The 22,394-nt window shown below is 34.5% G+C and overlaps 1 protein-coding gene across 2 annotated transcripts; it reads left to right on the forward strand.

The window, feature by feature from the left end:
* The first annotated feature begins 1,578 nt into the window (after window positions 1–1,578).
* Window positions 1,579–11,697, forward strand: LOC123209458 (serine/threonine-protein kinase TOUSLED-like). 2 transcript variants are annotated; one of them, XM_044627527.1, is made up of 16 exons: window positions 1,579–2,022; window positions 2,889–2,978; window positions 3,282–3,485; window positions 3,885–3,935; window positions 4,123–4,230; window positions 4,318–4,362; window positions 5,395–5,507; window positions 5,869–5,935; window positions 7,061–7,127; window positions 8,093–8,190; window positions 9,461–9,640; window positions 9,811–10,021; window positions 10,169–10,433; window positions 10,743–10,797; window positions 11,060–11,221; window positions 11,392–11,697. In XM_044627527.1, exons 1-16 carry the CDS (start codon window positions 1,765–1,767, stop codon window positions 11,485–11,487), a joined length of 2,070 nt encoding a protein of 689 aa, XP_044483462.1. In that variant the 5' UTR covers window positions 1,579–1,764; the 3' UTR covers window positions 11,488–11,697. The 2 variants fall into 2 exon arrangements, with proteins under 2 accessions (XP_044483462.1, XP_044483463.1); XM_044627528.1 differs by lacking the exon at window positions 3,885–3,935.
* The last annotated feature ends 10,697 nt before the right edge of the window (window positions 11,698–22,394 follow it).

A 22,394-nucleotide genomic window follows, 5' to 3' on the forward strand; every position in this document is an offset into this window, starting at 1 on the left:
ATTTAATTATATTATATTATAAAATAAATTATAATAACATACTTAAGAAACTTCAAAAATACAGTAAACATCCTTCCAAGTCGGGTCGTCTAAACTCTTTTACCTTAACATTCAGGGAACACTTTTTATAGACTTAAAAACTACAAAACGCCCCAAATTATTAAGAGTTTCATATATCCAAGTGTGCAATATTAACAATACCATATTAGTTTACATATTCAATAATAAATAAAAAGTAAAATAAAATAAATATTGTATTACCTAAAATGTTATTGCATATCTCATTATCACATACGACAACACTAGGATATCCTCTGAATATGGTGGATATGTTTTTGAAACTTTATCATACTTTTTCTCTATAATTTGACTCATAGATTCCGTAGTCATCCTCCAAATAAGTGTTCCCCATGGATATATATTAAAAGCATCTCAGTCATCAACTATACTAAATATGCGTTCTGATATGGTTTTCCTATTATCTGCTCCCATCAGCCTATAGTAAAAAGCAAATAGAGTGCAACTATTTTTACTACATCTTCATCATTATTGCCCTATGCCTTATTTTTAAAGACTTTTACCAGATCACTGTATGATACATGTTTAATACCTGAAAAATACGTGCAGGTGTGAATGAGTGCTCTCGGGTATGCGCGAGTGCGTATAGGTGCGTAAGAATGCGTAAAAGTGTGTGTGAGTGCGTATAGGTGCTTGTGGCTGTGTGTGGGTGTGTATAGGTGGGCGAGGCTGTGAAATAGTACAACAAGTGTAGCCAAAAACCTTTCTCCTCTGTCAATGACAACACAACAAAATCAAATCCAGCAAAATAGACTATATTATAATGGAAACCTACAACTCTAAACCAAAATAAATCACATCCTACAACTCTAAAGCAAATGCAATAAATAAACATTTCAACCATTCTTAACATTTTTCAATAGATAAACATTCAATCTTAACAATGCAAAGGAATCAAATGTACCTCAGACAACTTAGATGACATTACTGAATAATGTTTGTTGACGTTCGTTATCTGAATGTGAATCGACGAGAGTATTGCTTTGGTTTTAGCAAATGGATGGGTTTTTCGTTTTTTGGGATACAGTGGGTCAAATATGTTTTTAATCTCTTGCACCATTCGCACCCGCATGCATCATCATGTACCCGCACGTAGTCGCTCGCACCTTTGCGCATCCACATGCACTCATATGCATCTGCTCGCACCTTCACGCACCCATACATATCCTTTTTCGCAATTATGTTAATCTTTTTATTCTGATCTATATTAGAACAAAAATTGATTATTTTAAATAAGTTTTTGAATCTTCGAAGAATCATAACCTAATAAACATAAAATACTCAAAGGTTGTCAAAAAAATATATTGAATCTAATATAATTAGCCGAGAGAGTGACATAATTAGTCGAAAAGAGTATTATTGAAAATAAAATAAAATTTGCTTAGAAAGGTAAAATTACTATAAGTTTGCCTAAAAAAATTTAGACAAAAAATTTGTACCTACCTTGATTAATATGCCCCAAATTCTAGCCTGACCAAATCAAAGCTTTGAAAAATATTCTTCACTCTATTACCGACCCAAGAAACTTAAGCCATAGGTACCATACCGCTAAACATTTTCCCAAAATTTCAAATTTCTTCATCTGAAATCATTCCCTTTTCAACTATTTCAAAACCCTAATTCTCTCCCCACCATGTCTTTCTCTTCTAGTATCCACAAAACCACTCTTTTTTAAGATCACCCTTTATGATCTGCTTTCTTTCCCATAGCACAATGTCCGATGATATGTTAATACATTTTTCTTCAAACTCTTCGAACCAATCAGATCAGTCTCTCCCCACAAAAATTGCCAAGCTCGAAGCTCGTATGGTTGGCAAGGCCCCTGCCCAGCAGCCGCTGCAACAGCAACAACAGAACACTCGAGCATCTGTATCTACGGCTACAAGATTCGTTGCTGCGGAGGACATGGACCAGACATCAACTTCTAGTGATTCAGATGATGATGTATGCTTCAATTAAATCTAGAGTTTGTTGATCTTGTGTGTGTTGTATTACGTATATTGAATTGTTAGAGTTGTGTTCTTTTTCTTTAATTTAATTCTAGTGGTAGGATGTGTTTCAAATTTGGGCTGGAGTGGAACAATGGTAAACAACGGCATTGTTGGTTAATCTAGAGATTCCTTGGTATAGAAATGCTGGTGGTTGTTTAATGTACAACCGTTTATAAAACGTACTCTAACCAGTCATCACTTAAGCCAATTGAACTCTTAGAAATTAGATTTTTAATTAGCGAGGGTGGTGGGGCTGTGCTATTGATGATGCTATCTCAGGTCATTTAAATGGGTTGCTTATTGCTAAGAAATCAGCCGACATAAAAATGCATTTAATCTGAACTTGCGCTAGGTACTTAATTTAACATCCAATAAAATACTATATCAAGAAATGAGATGGTTCATCAAATAAAGCAGAATTGAGGTGATTGAGATGTTCCTTATCATGAAGGACACGGGGGGTGTAGAGCAAATTGTAAGATTGTTGAATGACAATGTCAATAGATTTGAAATAATGCAAGACATAATGAGATTTGTGATGAGCTGGTAATCTTTAGTAAGCATGAGTAATAGATTTATGTTGGCGGTGTGTGCATGTTTTTAGTTATAAATTGGAGTTTTTAAGTTGATGAGATTGTTTCCATATATTTGTTAAACTGATGCACGTGTGGTTTGTCTGCTTGTGTGTGAATGTATGTCTATGTTTGCGTTGTAAGATGCCTTTTGAATAAATGATGCTATTAACCAAAAACTGTGCTGTTATTAGTACCTTTTTGGTTTTATTGCTTATGTTTCAGTTTATTCATGAAATGATTCCAGATTGGAGGGGAATTTCTGATTCAAGCCAACACTCAAAAGCGCCAGAAACTTCAAGGAGATGATGACTCACTTGTTTTTGAACATGTAGAGGTAAGTTGATGATTTAAAATCCAGTTCAGTTGGAAGTTTGGTAAATATTTCTTTAATTTTTTGGTTGTGCTTTTATTTTGAATTTTGTGTTTACAAGTTTTCCCAGATTCAAAGATTTTCTTTCATGAGCTTTTAACTTAAGTTTCCAATTTTAAATATGAAATAATGAGGTCAATCTAATGGTGAAATTCTCATGGCACTCATCAATATGTTAATCTACTTAATGCACTTCAGCAATAAATTTTCTCCTTGTTTAGTTTTGGAATATGATTATACTCTACTGCTTGATTAAAACTGAACCAGGCAGTGGTTGATGGAAGACAAAAGACTTCTGAAACCACTGAGGCCAAGGTAGGTGTTGATCTGAATAGGAAAAAGCATGGTCGTGGTAGGGGGAATTCTGTTTCAGGTAGAGGCCGTGGTTCCAAAAATGATCAAGTAAGAGCACAAATATCTGCCACAACTGTTTCACCTTCAAATGGTCAGCTTGAGAACTCCTATCATAAGGTATGTTTTACTGGTGTGAGTTGCTCTGATTTCTTTTTCTGCAGTGTGCTTTTTATTTGAAATCATCATCATCATCAGTGTTGTTGTCACACTTAGTTTTTGTTGTGAAATTAAATTATCTTTGGTGTCAATTACAAACGAGTTTCTAATTGTAAAGAATTGAGTAGACGTCTCTGAATTTTACATAAAATTAAAATGAAATTACTTTTCTTTCTGTTTAAAGCTTATCATGTTGTGCTGAATATTTGCAACTCATTTGTTGCAAAATTATTTCCTTAATCTGATTCCTCTGTCCCACCATGATTTTCCTTTGTTTTTTCATCTCCTCCTTTATTTCAAAATGCATTGATCATAAAAAAATTATGGTTATTGGCTGTCATTTTTATATCCATTCTGCAGGATAATAGGTCCAAAGAACAGTTTCGAATTGACAATCATGCATCATTAGAGGTATGCTTTGTGGAAATGTTGACAAAACTTTTACAAAAACTCCTTTGCTTTTCTTGTGTTGAGGAAATATACATATATTGATTTTTTTCTGATGCACCCTCTTAATTTATGGGGTGCTTTTTTCTATAGCTAAGGAAAGGTTTTGATATCAAAGATTATAATTCCTTTATTTGTTAACTGAAATTAGGAGGAGATCACATCTTTACGTGCAAAAGTTGCAACATTGGAGGAGGACCTACGTAAATCTCATCAAGAGGTCTCTGATTATCAAAATCTTTGCCGTCAATTAGAAAAGGTGCATAAATGCTATCGATGATTATTTATGTAGGGTTTTGCCCCTATTTCTGTTGTTATATTTTAATATTAATTTTGTTTTGCATAGGAATTGAAAGACCTTAAAGATTATGAACAACAAATGAAGCCAAAGGTGTGTATTCTGAAAAGATTCTGCTACTGCATTTCTTGCATTTGCTTATTTTAATTGTTTGATTTGTGTACTTGTCTAAATTTTTTTATATCTTACACTATTACAAGTTCAGTTTTCATGGAAAACCATATGCTAAGTATTAATTGATCTCTTTATTTCCTGCTGTTATCCTTGCTGTCTGTGCATTGTGTTATTTAAATGCATTACTCAAAAGTGGTCTAGTTTTTTTATGGGTTGTCCCTTGTCAAGCTAGCTGCAGTTTTGTTGTTTGGGAGTTCAATATGTTGGTTCTTGTTTATTATATGTTCAATATGTTGTTTTTGTTTAATTGGACAACATTTCAGTCCTGTTGCATTAAGTTGAATATTGTTGCTTATTCCTTTGTATCTCTTTAGGATTCAGTATTACTAAAATCTCTTGAAGTTTTACTAATGTAATTCTAGTTTCGATCTTTATTAATTTAATAATGATTGCTGAAGAAATGGAAAATGTAACTGCATTGTAATCATAGATTTAGCATTGGAATCTTTTTTTTATGTCTAAAAGTAGTACATAGATGGGGTCCTGATTTTTAATTCTTTGTGGAAACCTGGTCCATGAGTGCATCTCCTCTTGTTTTGCAATTTAATATAATGTTTTTCTTAGACTGTCAATATAGAGCCTAATGGGCTAGCTTCAATACAGTGGGAAAATGAGGAATGCTTGGTATTTTATTTTCCATTCTTTTCAAATTTTCAAAATGGATAATCTACAGATTATGACAAGTATCTAAGGATAACTCCATGTTTCAAAGACAACTGCATTGTTTCTGTCTTCATCAAGGTTTTTGATAGTGCCTTTTCTGTTTTAAAAATATGCTAAAGAGGTTTGGTCATGTGCATGGTTAATTTTCATTTCAGAAAAACCATAGGGTGACAAGAGATGACAGTTATTGTATGAATGTGCTAGATGTCTATACTATGTCCACTGTGTTGTAACTGTTATTAATTCTGTGTTCATTGTTATCAATTTTGTGTTCTTTCTCTTATGCAGAGGACAAAAATAATATCTGATCTATTGATATCCATTTCAAAAGCAGAGAGACAGGAAGCTAGGTTGAAAGTACGCCAGGATTCTGTGAGACTAGGCAATGTTGGTGTAATCAGGTATACCTTCATTTCTTAAGCTTTTAAATGTTCTTGAATGTAGTTGTCATGCTCCATTTGCTGCTCATTTGGGTGACAGAAAAAGATTAAAGGAGTTGAAAAGGCAAAAAGAACCCAGTATTTCATGATGTTTGACTGTCTAATGGAAATGAAACATCGAAAGACTGTTAATTGTAATTGCTTTACAAGCATTCAAAAAGGGATCGGTTAACCTTTATAAATGTTCTGAAATAATCTAACTATAGTTCATTGTAAATTGTTAGCTTGGCCAAAACTTGCAACATATTTGTAGTTTCTGTTGCCCAAATTGGTCATGAAATTTAAGTTCAATTTTAAAGAATTTAGCTTTTCTCCATTGCAGAGCTGGAACCATCATATCTGAGACATGGGAGGATGGGCAAGCATTGAAAGATCTAAATGTTCATCTTGTATGCTCTCATCTTTTTCGTCTCTTAATTCTTGGAACCCATGGATTTTCTTCACATGGAAATGCCATCTTCTTTGTGGCCTTCTCATTTTCTGGAACCCATGGATTTCTGGTCTTGTCCTTTATTGTGCCTTTCTTTAGTTGAACCAAATAATTTTAATTTCTTTGTAATTTGTAAGATTAGGATGGCAAAGAGGAGCATTAACTATATTAATTTGGCCTATTATCTCTAGAATTAACCTGCAGTGAGTTGGTTTTTTTTCTTGCTAGATTTGATTTAAAAAGCCTAAAATTTTTAGTGTTCCTGGATAGTTTAATTTGCTTTTGTTGAAAATAACCAGTTGGTGTGGGAAATATATTAATGTATGTTTGGGTTACTCACTGAATACTTTTAGTTAACTTTTTGCACTTTCCTTCATCTCTCTCTCTCTGTCTCTCTCCATCTATTTCTTTGTTTCTATTATGTAGAACAAGAAGAGAAAACAAGTGGGTTTATTTTGGGGGATTTGGAACAGAAGGCATAGTGGGATAAAGCTCAGTTCTTGATTTCCCTTTGGGGTTCAGTGTTGAAAGAGTTTCAGGATACATGTTCTTTTTCATTCATTTATAATGGGAGGGGATTTTGTGCAACTTCCCTTGTTATTTCTTTTCTAGTGGACTGCTAGTTCATATTCATTTATTTTATTAGATTCTCATATAAAGTTAAATAGGAATCTGGAAGTGATCATTGTTCATATGGCCTTAATTTTGAGACATACTGATTAAGATTAATTGTTTATTAGATGTCCAAGAATATGTTCAAAGAGTGGTCTATCAGGTGTATCAGCGTTTTTCAAGTCTTTTGTCTGATTCCCTTTTTGGGTTTCTTGTTTTGGCACTTTTAGTCTGGTTGGGCTTTCTTTTGTTACTTGAAACAAATTGTAATCAGATTTAGAAACATAGACAATGGACATGGTTTGTTTTTGTCTAGTATATGAGATTTTTATGGATTTATTCTAAAATTTTTATCCTTCTACTATTCCTATCTTACATCCTTTAGTCCTTTGCAAATTACAAAAATTTCATAATGAGATTAATCATGCTTTGATTGATGTAAATCCTTTTTGCTGTGTTCTCTCTTTTTCAGAGACAATTGTTAGAAACTAAGGAGGCTGTTGAGCGGCACCGGAAGACACTTAAGAAACGACAATCTGGTAAAATATCTTTCAACATTTAAAAATATCTTGCTTTCCTACGCTTGGTGTATTTTTTCCGGAAGCTTCTAAACATAATTCACGAATACGGCCACCCTTATTTTGAGTTAGGGAGGGGACTTCTCAGATATGTTAACTGTTGCCACCCTAATCTCTCATTAGTTCTTTAATTCTTAGATGTGCCTCTATTGCTGTGCACTGATTCCAATGATATAATTCACTTCATTTCATTATCTCAGTTAAATATCAATGCATTATTCTTTACAGCTCCTCTCTTTTCCCACCCACTCCTATCTCTCTTCCTCGTTGTTTCTCATTCACAATGGTAAGCCATGCTGGCATGACTAAGCTACCTGCTTAGGTTAATTCTTAAACACTCACATTTAGATTGGGCCATTCATTGATTCATTTATATGTGCAAGATCTGTCTTGATATATTAGTAAATGCTTTCAGAATATTTTGATGCCTCAAGTTATTCCATTGTCATATCAACTGGTTTGGTTGCCTGCTATCTGGATGGTGGATACTGTATATATCATAATGCAAGTTTTTTATTTTTATACTTTCCACTATATTCTTGTTTATCCGAGTTGGGTAGGTGAATTCTGAATCATCTGTGAACCCCAAAGGTTGGGCGTTGCTGTAAAAGCCCTTGGTTTCAACTAAAGGGTTAGGGCTCAAATCCATTTGAGGCAACCATATGAGATATATATCCCACAAGTTCCCTGGCAGCTAAGATTGTAGGGTCTAGAAGTAGTCCCAGATTAGAGTTCTTTGAACATGCAATGAAAGGTTGAGAGATTCTATCTATCAAGGAAATGAAAAAGGAAAAGAATGAACTTTTTGCACCCTCAGAATATGGAATTGTCAGTAATGGCATAGACTTCTTAGTTTAAATATTTCTCAGTCATCATTCCTCCTTTGGCTACATTCTGGATTCTGACGTATTTATTATTATTTGAAGACAAGGGCGATACAGTGGATACAGAATCAGGAATACAAGAAGAAGATTTCTTCATTCAGGATGAGATTTACAAATCCCGTCTAGCAAGCATCAAACGCGTAAGTTAGCCTCTTATGCATGATCTGTATTTTCAGGGTTGTCATATTCATTTTATTGTCAAGGATGGTGAGAATTACTCTGTTAGCTGAAGCAAATAGTAACTAAGAATATTAACTATGAAAGATATTCCTAAATAATTTTATTTTCACCACTTAGAACTTATTGAGTTTTGTTGAAAATTAGAAGGATGAGACTTAAATTAAATTGTTGAGTCATCTGGTTAGTTGAGGACATAATCTTCATCATCAATTTTTCTTTCCAGAGATGCCATGTTTCTTGTCTTTCAGTCTTGATGAATGTACTGTTGCACATGTGAGATATTTCGTGACATTTTGTTTGACTTCAAATTCAAATGCAATGTTCTCAACCATATATTTGATTTGCTAATCAACTAAGAAAATGTAGAAAAAGTTGTTCCTCCACTTTAGTAGTTTGGGCACATCTTTTACTATAGGCACTCTGTCATGACATATGTATGAATTATTAATCTTATCTATACCACAAAAAACTCTATTCCTTTAATCTGCTTCTATAGTTATGTCAACATTTTCATAATGGTTTTATTCTTCACGATCGATTTCCTTCACATTTTTAGAGTGTACATGTTCTACTAAGTATGCCATGTACCCACAATTATAAAGAGATGTATCCACATAGACTAAATGGCATCTAAAAAGATCATTCTTAATGAACCATTGTCTGTGATCCACTTCATTTGTCTAAACTTGATCTAGTGCCAGAAGGCCAAAGTGTAGTCAATTGTAGCATGCTTTCTATCTGTTCATGTCACTTACCTTGGGGATGGAAAACTACCTAAAGGCATGCCTTCATGATCTGCATCACTGGATCAGTTATCACTATTTGCCAGCAGGCTTATCAAGGCTTTGTTACCACTAGATGTTGCGGAAATAATATAAAGTAAAACCTGAACTCAAAGAATTTTATTCCTTGAGGAAGAAAACAATTCAAATAGTATTACTAGGTAACTGAGATGATAGGACTATGCTTGTCTCTTGTGCTCAGGGTGACTCATATTCTACTAATTTCCAGATCCTAAAAAAAAATAGGAATGGAAACATAATGGGAAATCTTACTTAAGGAAAAAGAAATGGTGAAAGTAAAATAAAACAAGAATTTCAAATTCTTTAAGACAGCTTGAATAAGAAAATTAATTAAGAAGAATAACTAACATAAATTATTGTCCTACATTAGTTTCACTACTTTTGTTCATATATGTTCTTTGTGATTTAGTTGCTGGATATTTTGTAGGAGGAAGAAATTATTTTGCGAGAGAGAGATCGCTATGAGCTAGAAAAGGGAAGACTTATTCGTGAAATGAAACGCATACGAGACGAGGATGGTTCTCGTTTTAACAATTTTCAGATTCTGAACCACAGATATGCACTCTTAAATCTTCTTGGCAAAGGAGGATTCAGTGAGGTTTACAAGGTCAGGTTTTTGAGCATTATTCTCTGTAGATGGTTATCCTATTTTTGGCATAGATATATCACCAAGGCTTCTATTTGTTATGAAGGAAGTTTAGAGATATTCTTTGCCAATATTGGCAATTGTAAAATTATACCTTTTTGCAGTGATTTGAAGTAAGAAATTTCCAGCAGGCTTATGACTTGGCAGAGCATAGATACGTCGCATGTAAGCTTCATGGTCTGAATGCTCAGTGGAGTGAAGATAAGAAGCAAAGTTACATACGGCATGCTATTCGGGAGTACAATATTCACAAGACTTTGGTGCATCACCACATTGTTCGGCTTTGGGACACTTTCGAGATCGACCAGAATACATTTTGTACTGTTTTGGAGTACTGTAGTGGTATAATCCTCAACTCAATTTCACAGTAATCTGAATGTATTATTTAGTTACAAGGGAGTGAAGAAAATATTCTCTGGTTAGGACAATATAAAAACTGTGAGAATCTACCTTCCATACTAATATATTTGTATCTTTTTGTATTCACAGGGAAAGATCTTGATGCTGTTCTGAAAGCAACACCTGTATTGCCGGAGAGGGAAGCTAGGATCGTCATTGTTCAGATATTTCAGGGCCTAATCTACTTAAATAAAAGAGCACAGAAAATTATACATTATGATTTGAAACCCGGGAATGTCCTGTTTGATGAGTTTGGTGTTGCAAAACTGACTGATTTCGGTCTTAGCAAGATAGTGGAGGATGACGTTGGATCCCAGGGTATGGAACTTACATCCCAGGGAGCTGGAACATATTGGTGAGTGAGGCAGTACATCATTTATACTTTGGATGTTTGAAGGTTCAATATTCTTTCGGTTTAAAGATGCTGGCTTGCTAACTGAGAAATCCTTTTTGATAATAATTTTTTTTTTCCAATTTTAAGAGTATTCTTCATTAAAAATTATGTTCACATGTAGTGTAGTATTCTATGGTATTGTCATCTTGTTGCTGTAGCATGTTCTTTTTTGGTGCATTCATTAATAACTTGAATACTGAATTTTTTATCTATTCTGAGAACAACTAGAATAAATTTCAAATGATGTTCCTCTTAATATTGTATATTTAGGTATTTGCCTCCAGAGTGCTTCGAGCTCAGCAAGACCCCGCTTATTTCATCAAAGGTCAGTAACTTCAACCACACCCTGCAACCCCTATCATTCTGTGTCTGTATGTGAATGAATTAATACCATATAAAGTGGAGCAAATGCCTGATCTGCTATGCCAATTTGTCCAACATTTGGGGCATTTCTATCAGTTCAGAGTCTCTGTATGGGGTATCTCACTGTTGGTCTCTCAAGGCACTGATGATGCTCCAAATAACTCACTCTTTCTTATTCGTACTTCTTTTAGGCTGTTTTTGATATGCTATTTTCTTGGAAACAGGTGGATGTTTGGTCAGCTGGTATTCTATTTTACCAAATGCTTTTTGGCCGACGTCCTTTTGGGCATGATCAGTCCCAAGAACGAATACTTCGTGAAGACACAATTATTAAAGCTCGGAAGGTTGATTTCCCTTCAAGGCCTGCTGTCTCAAATGAGGCAAAGGTGAGTTCCAACTTATTTTAGTAGTTGTCGTGGCATGCTGTTTTCAGTTGTTAATTTTCTTAGTGCTTTGGAATAGAAGACTCCTTTCATTTGTCAATTTTGTTAGTGCTTTATAATAGAAGACGTCAGCTATGCGAATCTTCATCTGCTTTCTTTGATATCATATTCAGGACTTGATTCGGAGATGTCTAACATACAATCAAGCAGAAAGGCCAGATGTTTTAACTCTTGCACAAGAACCTTATCTCACATACTCGAAGAAGTAAGAATACATACAGACAAGACACAGCTGAAGGGACTGCAGAGCAGGGAGGTTGTTGGAAAGCTTTGAAGCGAAGAGATCTTATTGTAACACCCTATGGAATTCTGTATAAGTTGTAAGTAATCCTTTTTGTTTGTTTATTTTCCTGCTCTTTGTGACCCAACAGTTAGTGGTTTTTGTTATTTTACAAGTTCATTTAAATTGTTTTGCTCTATGATGTTTTTTTCGTGGATAGCCTTTTTTTTTTTTTTAAAGTAAATACACAGAAATCGTTAGAGAAACTATGGACTCGCCGCCCTTCCCTTTTTTTGGGATAAAATTTGGGCCAAGCTTACCTCCTTCCCAAACCCCATTTTGAGAACAAAAATTCAAATTCCAGATTCTGGTATTTATTAATGAGAGATCCTGGGCGTGGATCCAAGCTGGCTCGGTTTGATGTTTAACTTGAACAAGTTTAATTCAATTTGGGATAACCTTTGTGCGAGTTTGAGTTTATTTGACTTGAATCCAATGCGTCGTTGAAAAGTTATTGATAAATTCATTTTCATCAGCGACATTTCATTTTCGTGAATGAATTTTTAACTCCGATAATTCTTGTTCTCTGGTGGTTTTTTACAACTTCTTTGATGGCCTTATCTTAGTTTGAGTTCAATTCTTTAGATTTGAGTCAAACTCGAGTCAGAGATTGTTTAAATTCAGTTCGATTTAAATCTATCTCTAAGAGATCCTACAAAACTAGTTACTTCTTGTAGGTAGGGATGTGAATTGCCCCCTCAACTAGGTTTTCATCTTGTATAGAAAAGAGATTTTTCAACAAAAGCAAGAATAAGGATGGTGACAAAAATTACGTTTATAAGCGGAAACAAGAATAAATATATCCATGTCTCATATCAACCTCATCATATGCTTGTTGGCCCTATTTAAATTACTAAAATATCCATTGTAGTTTTAAAGTATTATGAAAATGTTGTTAATATGTAAAACAAAACCTTAAATCTAATCCATGTTCTCTGAAAATCTAAGTTGTCTTGATCTCTCTAGTCTATACTATACTCTCTTTCTCTCTCTCTTGCCAAAATTCGGAGTTTGGATACTCACTTTGTTTCCTTTCTTTCCTTTCAAATCTCTGGACCTTCTTCATATTGCTCTGATGTTGTATAGAGGTTAAGGTGGGTTTCTTTTTGTGAAAAATAATTATTGGGTTTGATTTATCTCTTATATAAAAATGTGCTAATTTTTTGTTACTGCACTTCAAAAATGTTGCTTTTGTTTGATTGGTGGGTTTCTGTTCTCTAACCAATTTTTTTCTAAATAAATGGAAAATACATATTTGTTATATGAAAACTATTTTTTTTTCTTCTTTGCTTTCCATAAAAATAAACTATGTAAATGGTGCCATTCTTGATATTGATGGTGATGTGAAATTCCAATGAATTTGCATGCTCTCTCTCTCTCTCTCTCTCTCTCTCTCTCTCTCTCTCTCTCTCTCTCTCTATATATATATATATATATATATATATGTATTTTTTTTTTTAAGTCAACTCTCAAGAAAGACTATATACAATGGCTATTGATAAATAACTAGCGAATTGTGACCAACTGATAGCGACTAGCTAACATAGAGTGACTAAACAACACTTTACGAATTAAGGTTCATGAAGCTCTCTACTAGAAGTCTTATAACAAGATATCTGTGCTATGAACGCCACGATCTCAACAATAATCAGTATTAATGAGATTTTTTGTCATCAAGGAATAAACCTCCTAAAAATCAAAAACAACTGATAGAACATAATTATTCTACCTATTGTTTTGAAAACTACTATTACATCATTACTCTTAATTACTACATTTACTCAAATATAACACCTCACTATAAATATGTATAGTGAAACTTTCCAAAATAGGGATCACCTTCTATCCTCGCATTGATTATAAGAGGTGTTCACTCTCACACTAAATTTGGAAAGGGTTTCACGTCAAAGAATGTATATCTTTGGCCAAGTTTCACATTCAAAAGACACATTCGAATAAAGAGTTTGAAAACTACCTTAAAGCTCATTAGATTAAAATCATCAATTATAAATTTCCCCCAAGACTAAAAATAAATTAGAGAGAAGAAAAAAATATCACAAAGGTAATCATTGTTCCTTCAAAATGCAACAAAGAGATAATCCAAGGAAAAATCATGCTTCGATTGCTTGTTTTATTTTAGACATTTTCTATGGTTACCAGATACAAAATTTAGTGGAGTGTTGGTGTATTTCTTTATGTTGCAACATCTGTATTGGGGTTTACGGAGAAATGAGTTTTGTTTCATGATTAATGGGGTTGATGTGAGATTCAACCCATTCAAGTTTACGCTTATGCCAAACTATCATTTAGTCGAATGACTGTCATTACATCATATATTCCACGAGGTTTCAAAGATAGTATTTAGGATACCTATTTTTAGGAATGTCATAAAGTGCAATATCAGGATTTGGATCAAGTTTTCTCTATAAGACTATAGAGGGATGATGAGAACATCATCAAAATGACCCTATTGTATTGCCTTCATATGGTATTACTAGGGAACAATAAATAAAAGAAGGTATCTGTAGAGTATTTCTAGTTGGTTGATTACTTAGACGGTTTCAATTCTTTCTCGTGGGGTGTATAAGTATAGGATATGACTTACGATTTGAGGAGCTAGGCGAGTGAGAGAATTTGCTCTGGTCAGATGATTGATATGCATAAATACAATATTTACGAGTTCCTATTTGCCTTCTAAGTAAGTGTATAATTGTAAATTATTTATGTTGATTGCCAGGGAAAAAACATTTTACTAGAATTTAAACGTTGATAATGACATTGCAGTTTTAGATCTACAAGACGATCGACCTCCTATTTAATTGGGTGGACTTAGTTGCTATTGATGTATCTCCACGAATGTTTAAGTGGCATATGAGAGATATCTCTGGATGAAGTTATATGGAAATTATATTCACCAGTGATAAAATATGTAATTGTTAATTAATTAGTTGATTGATTAATTGATTAATTTAAATATGTTTAATTATATATTTGAATAAGTAGAATAATGTTACCTTCCCACTTTGACCGTCATTGATTAAGAAGGTTACACAATGATATGCTAACATTATTGCCTACATGGGTATGTCAAATCCTTAGTCATCCTCATCCTCTTTAGCGCCCTCCTTAGTAGAAGATAGAGCTTCTCCCGCTATGCCACCGATGGATATTCAGACCCCTATCCTTAAGACACCGGTTGATGTTCAAGCCCTAGTTATCGAGTAGACTACTTATCCACCTATTGAAACCCACTATTTTGTATGGCATTCAGGCCCTTATTATCGAGTATCTCACGTAGAAGTGTAGATATACTACATCACTTGTTTAGTCCCCTTTTGATGTTGTATTAGCTCACTGGGATAAATGATATTTGGCAAGATGTCTATCTTACGAGATTAGATGTCTTCTTAAATGTCTCGTCTGAAGGATTGGATGAGTTGTTTAGAGGACATCATGACATGTATTCGACCATATACAATTGATTAGGTGAAAAAGTCACCTCTTATTTATTTTTTATGTAAAATTTATTTACCCGTTTGTCAAACATGTATATTTACTTCATATATGGCACTTGCGACGGTGTTGAAAGGCCCTCACCTATTGGCCATGTGATTCCATCACTTCCCGCAGTCGAGGTGAGTAATTATTTCTTACTATATTTTAGATGAAATGTCATTTAATGATTTATTATTAATATTCATACAAGGTACTGACTATGAAGGAGTATCGGTTGAGAGTTCTCCACATATATCATCCTCGATCATAAGGATATGTAGATTGTTGTTATTCAATCAATTGAATACAGTTAATTCTAATAGGGTGGTCAATTATTTATTTTGTCTTTTCATGATGAATGATTGTGGTTCATTGTTGACCTCTCTACTGTGAGTAAATGAGTCATTGACATTAGCTCACAAGGGGACAAACTATTCGATGTTATGCACAGAGAGATCAAGATGAGGTATATCCATAATTAAATGTATATGTACTTCTATATGTTGATTAATGATAACATTAAATTACTTTCCTACTCCATCTTATGGTACAGACGATTAACTTGACATCACATAAGGATTTCCCAGTTAAGCCTTCTTCTTCATATGTTCAAAAGGTAACATCATTGAGTTTGTTAATTAAAATGAATTAACAAATTTTTGTATTTTGTTTAGTTCGTGTAGACATCTCATGGAAGGCTTGTCTGAAAGGGTATACTTTTATGGACACCATACATAAATCTACTCAAACTGAAAGTGAAATGATAAATTCAGACTATTCCATCCTTAATTGTAGAATGTGAGATAACTTTTCAGACACGATATGATGAGGCTAAACCATTGGATGACCATAAGGTCTATTGCATAGGAGTGAAGTCCAAATCCACCTTTTAACACAATTATGGAGTTACATTAGTAGCTGACTGACGATGTAAATGGTATGTACCTATTAACTTTGTTTAAATATTTTATATATTCATGAAAACATAAAACAATTCATGTATTTTTGTCGATCATTAACATGCAGATTCTTTCTTGTCACTACTACTTTCGCACCAATATGAGTAGTAGATTGTTGTCCCATAAAGTTGGATGACGACCTACACTTTCTTCGTAACGCATATTAGCATGGCTACAAAAGTTGGATTGCCACCCTTAAGGTGACTACAAGTGGTTAGAGCTCTTTATAAAGATTGTTAAGGTAAATTATACATCGGGTTGATTTTACAAACCATAGGGGACTAACCACTTGAAAGAAAGTTCATTGTATTGTGATTATGATGAAATGAATTCGGTGGGGTTTAGAGTTGATTTGGTTGGTTAAACTACAAGAACAAAAAAACTGCACATACCACATGAACAGTGAAAACAGTTTTTGATTATTTGGTTTCTTGTTGCATGTTTGGATGAATATGCATTATTTGGTATTAGAGCTTAGGGTATTTGTGTGATTTGTTGACTGATTTCTGCCTTTTGGAGCTATTATTCACCGTTATAATTAACTGTTCACCATAAAGTTACTGTTTACAGAACCTTAATTTTGCCTAAGCACTTACCAATACTCAGCCTACCCTTAAAACACTTATAACCATTAGCCTTCACCAACCACCATCTACCAAAAAAATGTCCCACAAGAGAACTTTATTCCTCTCCTCTTCACCCTTGGGAGTTTGGCCAAAAGAGATTGGAAGGAGAAATCCAAGAACTCAATAATGAATTTAGAACCCAAATGACTCAAATGATGCAATTGATTAGAGACTTGGCTATCACTCAAAACCAGGGCACTCGCCCATTAAACCAAACCCTACCTCCACCACAACCTTATCCAAGGAGACACAATAAATCTCATCTTAGACATCATCGAGAGGAATTGATTCTCCCTAGTGGTTCAAGTGATGAAGAACATGAAAGACCACCAAGGACGAATAATGATGGTGATAAGGGATTAAAAATTGATATCTCGAAATTTGAAGGAGAGTTGCTAGTTAGTAAGAGAGCTTTGCATGCCAAACCTCTTTCTCATGAAGAGCAAAGACTCCACATTTTTCAATCAAGGTGCACCATTGGAGGTAAAATGTGTTATTTAATTATAGATAGTGGAAGTTGTGCAAATGTAACTTCATCTACCTTAATGGAAAAGCTTGGATTACCTACCATACCTCATCCTTAACCATATAAGCTCCAATGGTTGAGTAATGAGACCAACCTCTAAGTAACCAAACAAGTGCTTGTTTCCTTCTCCATTGGTAAGCATTATAGTGATGAGATTTTGTGTGATGTAATTCCCGTGGATGTTTGTCACTTGTTTTTGGGAAGACTATGACAATTTGATAGAGAAGTGAATCATAATGGCAAGAAAAACACTTACTCCTTCAAGTTCAATAGGAAGACCATCACCTTGATCCCTCTTAGCCCCCAAGAAGTTAATAAGAATATCAAGGGAAAAGAAGTCAAAAGGAAGAATATGTATATGAATGGGCATCAAGTGAAGAGAGCCCTCTTGCATCTATAACCTGTTTATGCTTTACTTATGCTTGAAAGGAAGATCAACCAAGAGAAGAAATGAGCAAATCCCTTAGTACAACCTCTCTTGGTCGAATATGAGGATGTTTTTTCCTGAAAAGCTCCCGCCCAACCTTTCTCCTCTAAAGGGCATTGAACATCAAATAAACTTGATTCCGGGAGCACCATTATCGAATAAGCCAGCCTATAGATGCAACCTTATAGATACCAAGGAGTTGCAATGACAAGTAGAAAAATTGATTGAAAAAGGCTTTGTAAGGCCAAGTATGAGTCCATGCTCGGTTCCAGCCCTTCTAATGCCCAAGAAAGATGGCTCATATAGGATGTGTATGGATAATAGAGCTATTAACAATATAACCATCAAGTATAGGTATCCCATCCCTAGACTTGATGACATGCTTAATGAGTTACATGATGCTTGTGTCTTCTCCAAGATTGATCTAAGGAGTGGCTACCATCAAATAAGGATGAAAGAAGGAGATGAATGGAAGATAACCTTTAAGACTAAGGGAGACTTATATGAATAGTTGGTTATGCCCTTTGGCCTTTCAAATGCTCCAAGCACTTTTATGAGGCTTATGAATGAGGTACTCAAACCTTACACTGGTTCATTTGTTGTTGTTCATTTTGATGACATATTAGCATATAGCAAAACTTTTGATGATCATATCTGACATTTGAGAAGTGTTTTTGATGTGTTGAGAAAGAATAAGTTATACGCAAAAGAAGAGAAGTGTGAATTCTTTGTAGACCAAGTTGTGTTCCTTGGATATGTAGTTTCTAAGGATGACATTTAAATAGATCAATCCAAGGTAGATGTCATTAAAACTTAGCCCTAACTGAAGACTCTCACTGAAGTTAGGAGCTTCCATGACTTTGCTTCTTTTTATAGGCGTTTTGTGCCTAATTTTAGCACTCTTATGACTCATATCACTGAATGCATGAAGACAAATGGGTTTGAATGGTCCATGACAGCCTCCAAAGCATTTGAAGAGATTAAAAAGAAGTTATATGAAACCCTTATACTTGTTCTACCTAATTTTGATAAGGTATTTGAAGTAAAATGTGATGCAAGTGGAGTTGGCATTGAACAGTCCTAACTCAAGCCAAAAGGCCCATTGCTTACTTTAGTGAGAAGCACAATGAGTCCAAGAGAAGGTACTCCATCTATGACAAAGAATTCTATGCAATTGATAGAGCCCTTGATCATTGGAGTCATTACTTAAGGCCTAAACAATTTGTGCTTCATTTCGATCACCAAGCCTTGAAATTTCTTAGTAGCCAACATAAGATAAGTTCAAGGCATGCTAAATGGGTGGAATTCCTCCAGTCTTTCTCCTTTGTTTTAGCATATAAACAAAGTTCTTCCAATATAGTTGTTGATGCTCTTTCAAGAAGACATTACTTATTATCCATTCCTGATGCAAGAGTTCTAGGTTTCCAACTTATGAGGGAATATTACAATGAAGATGATGAGCTTGGGAAGATCATGAAGAAGTGTTCCAGAAGGGATATGAAGACTATTTTGTCTATAATGGTTTTTTTTTTCAAATGAGCTAAATTATGCATCCTAAGAGCTCTTTTAGTGAACTTCTCATTAGGAAGACATATAATGGTGGATTAGTAGGTCATTTTGGCATAAATAATACCTTAGACATGTTTAAAGAGCATTTCTATTGGCTTAAGATATTGAGTGACGTCCAAGCCATTATTGCAAGGTGTGGCACATGTCAAAGATCCAAGTCTCATTTCAAACCTGATCCTTACATACCTTTACCTGTTTTGGAGTAGCCATGGGAGGATCTTGACATGGATTTTATTATGGCTCTTTGAAGAACTCAAAGGGGAAAAGATGCTATAATGGTGGTAGCAGATAGATTCTTTAAAATGGCACACTTTATCCCTTGTTCCAAGAATGAAGATGCTAGCAAGGTGGTTGATTTGTTCTTCAAGGAAGTGGTGAGGCTACATGGAATTCTAAGAACCATAGTTTCGGATTGGGACACCAAGTTCTTAAGCCATTTTTAGAGGACATTATGAAGCAAAATGGGAACCAAACTCATGTTTAGCACCTCTCATCACCCTCAAATTGATGGTCAAACTAAAGTAACTAATAGGACTTTGGAAACAATCTTGAGGACTTTAGTTAACAAGCATTTAAGGGATTGGGACTTGAAGATTGTTCAAGCTGAATTTTCCAACAATAGGAGTCCAAGTGCAATAACCGACCACTCTCCATTTGAGATAGTGTATGACCTTAATCCCTTAACTCCTTTGGATCTAACTTTCTTACCTTTTGATGTGCAAGTTCATAAAGATGCCAAAGAGAAAGTTGCTACCATGAAGAAGCTTCATGAAACCATCAAATTTCAGATCATGAAGGCCAGCGAAGCTTACAAGAGGAAGATCAACAAGTATAAGAAGTCATCCCTCTTCAAACCTAGTGACTTAGTTTGGATGCATTTAAGAAAATAGCGATTTCCAAGCAAGAGGAAGAGTAAACTTGCTCTAAGGGCTAATGGACCATTTGAAGTGCTTGAAAAAGTGAATGACAATGCATATAAGGTGAATCTTCTAGATAAGATGGGAGGAGTCTCGACCACTTTCAATGTTGGGGACCTTTCACTATACATGAGGGATAACCACCTTAAGGATTTAATGACAAATTCTTCACAGCCAGGGGAGGATGATGCATATTCGACCACTTCTTCACTTTCGGCCTCCAAACCTACCCCAAGCCTACTTACCACACAAGAAGCTAAGGAGCATGAATTTCCAGCAATGCACCAGCTTAAGGATGTCAACCTTCTTCATTTTTGGCCCAAAACCACTTTTGGGTATAATCTCATTATATGCACCCAAGGTCCAAGTGAATAGTTTACTCCAATTGATCCAAAAGTATAACTTTTGAAGCCTACTTTTGGCCCAAACGTCCAAGACTCATTTTTGAAGTCCAAAGAACTTAAAGTATGCCTTTAATTGGTTTTGAACTAGAAGAGAAGATGATTATCTTAGTTAGGAAACAAGTTTCCTATATTTAAGGAAAATGTGTATTATTTTGTCTTGTATTTATTAATTTGGGTATGGGTTTAGTTTATGATGGATGGCTTGACATACATTAGGGACTTTAGTTGATTTTATATTAATTTTGTTGACCAAAGTATACCATTGCCATCCATGCCTTCTATATAAAGGAGTGAACCTTTATTTATAATTTTTGGTTGATATTTGAATGAAACTTCAATTAAAACATTGAAGCTTTTTCTTCATTTTCCTTTATCCAATCATCTTGGTGGAAGATTGGTGGTGGAAGACCCCAAGGTTGGTGGATCTCTTTCCTTTATGCCAGGGTTTTCATTAGTGTGTTCCTTAGAATCCAAATTGCATACATGTGAAGGGTTTTCAATTCTATGGCAGAGAGTTGCAGTATAATTATCATTTCTGCCATTGTATTCAACTTATAATTTGATTGCCTTATTCTACACCAATTGTGTACGTCTATAACTTGAAAGAAAGTTCATTGTGTTGTGATTATGATGAAATAAATTCGGTTAGGTTTGAAGTTGATTTGATTGGTTAAACTGCAAGAACAAAAAAACAGCACATACCACATGAATAGTGAAAACAATTTTTGATTCTTTGGTTTCTTGTTGCATGTTTGCATGAATATTCACCATGTAACAACTCTGGTCCAATAACCAGACCCACTGTCAAGATATTGTCCACTTTGGACACACAGTCCATCATGGGTTTGCTTCTAGGCTTTGCAACCCAAACCTCGTCTTAACAGTTTTTGGAGCTCACAGGCTATTTAACCACTCAAATTCTCCCACCACTAACCAATGTGAGATACATAGACAGACCCAATATCTCTCCCGTGCTTTGTCGATGTGGGATTCGCCTAAGGGTATCACACATCAGATATCGATTAATAAAGAAAACATCATCAAAACAAATAATCGATTGAAGATATTGTTGAAATGCACAGATGGAACAACCTAATGTCATAAAAAAAGTATTGAAAGCGATGCTCCTTGTCTGTATCTATATGTGTCATGGTACTTAGATTAACACACTCTAAATTGTAGCAATAATCTGGTGGAAACATAAATAACTCTTCCGATGTGCCCTTTAATGACTATAATACCTAATTCTTTGTCGGCTAAGCCTGTGAATATGATATCTAAATTTTATACCTGTCGATGATATCGATAATGATCTCCTTAGACCAATAAATACGATCAGTCAACACAGACTTTAATTTCATTAATTGACCTAAAGCTTGAGCTCCAGTTTGCCTATAATATGACTTTATCTAATCTCTTAGGCATGTATGTGTGGGATTCATAGAACGGATTCATAATATGACACTGGGTTTTATTTTTCTTCTTGATAGATACCATTTGCATGTTTTATCAATGCATTTAATCTTCCATTTCTTAGTGTCTAACTTTGCCACTTTGTATTGAAATCCTTTTTTCAACACAAATTGAACCATTACATCTTGCAAGTGTCTTTTATCCCTAAAAATGTCACCAGTTTTGACAACATTCCCCTCTTGTATTGATCTTGCACCACTTGATTTTATTGAATATTGTGAAAGAAAATTGGGTAGCTACTTAAATGGATCAGTGGAGACATTATAAAAAAATTGTCCAACATAATTCCTGCCACCTTGAAAAAATCTTCAAATGAGAGACTGCTTATATCATAGTTAATAATTGATGTATCCTCTAGGTCATACTCATCAAGAGAAACATTACCTATCTCGTTTCCACCAAAGTCACCTAAATCTAGAACCTTTTTTTTTTGTCTCTCC

This window comes from Mangifera indica, chromosome 2, assembly GCF_011075055.1.
Source record: "Mangifera indica cultivar Alphonso chromosome 2, CATAS_Mindica_2.1, whole genome shotgun sequence".
In the NCBI taxonomy this organism is placed as follows: Eukaryota; Viridiplantae; Streptophyta; class Magnoliopsida; order Sapindales; family Anacardiaceae; genus Mangifera; species Mangifera indica.

Excerpts from the sequence above, each read along its gene's own strand:
- LOC123209458 (XM_044627527.1), top strand. The coding sequence starts at position 1,765 with ATGATCTGCTTTCTTTCCCATAGCACAATGTCCGATGATATGTTAATA. Across the intron at positions 10,022-10,168 it reads TGTTTTGGAGTACTGTAGTG|GGAAAGATCTTGATGCTGTT; the intron begins GTATAATCCTCA and ends TTGTATTCACAG. Across the intron at positions 11,222-11,391 it reads CTGTCTCAAATGAGGCAAAG|GACTTGATTCGGAGATGTCT; the intron begins GTGAGTTCCAAC and ends TATCATATTCAG.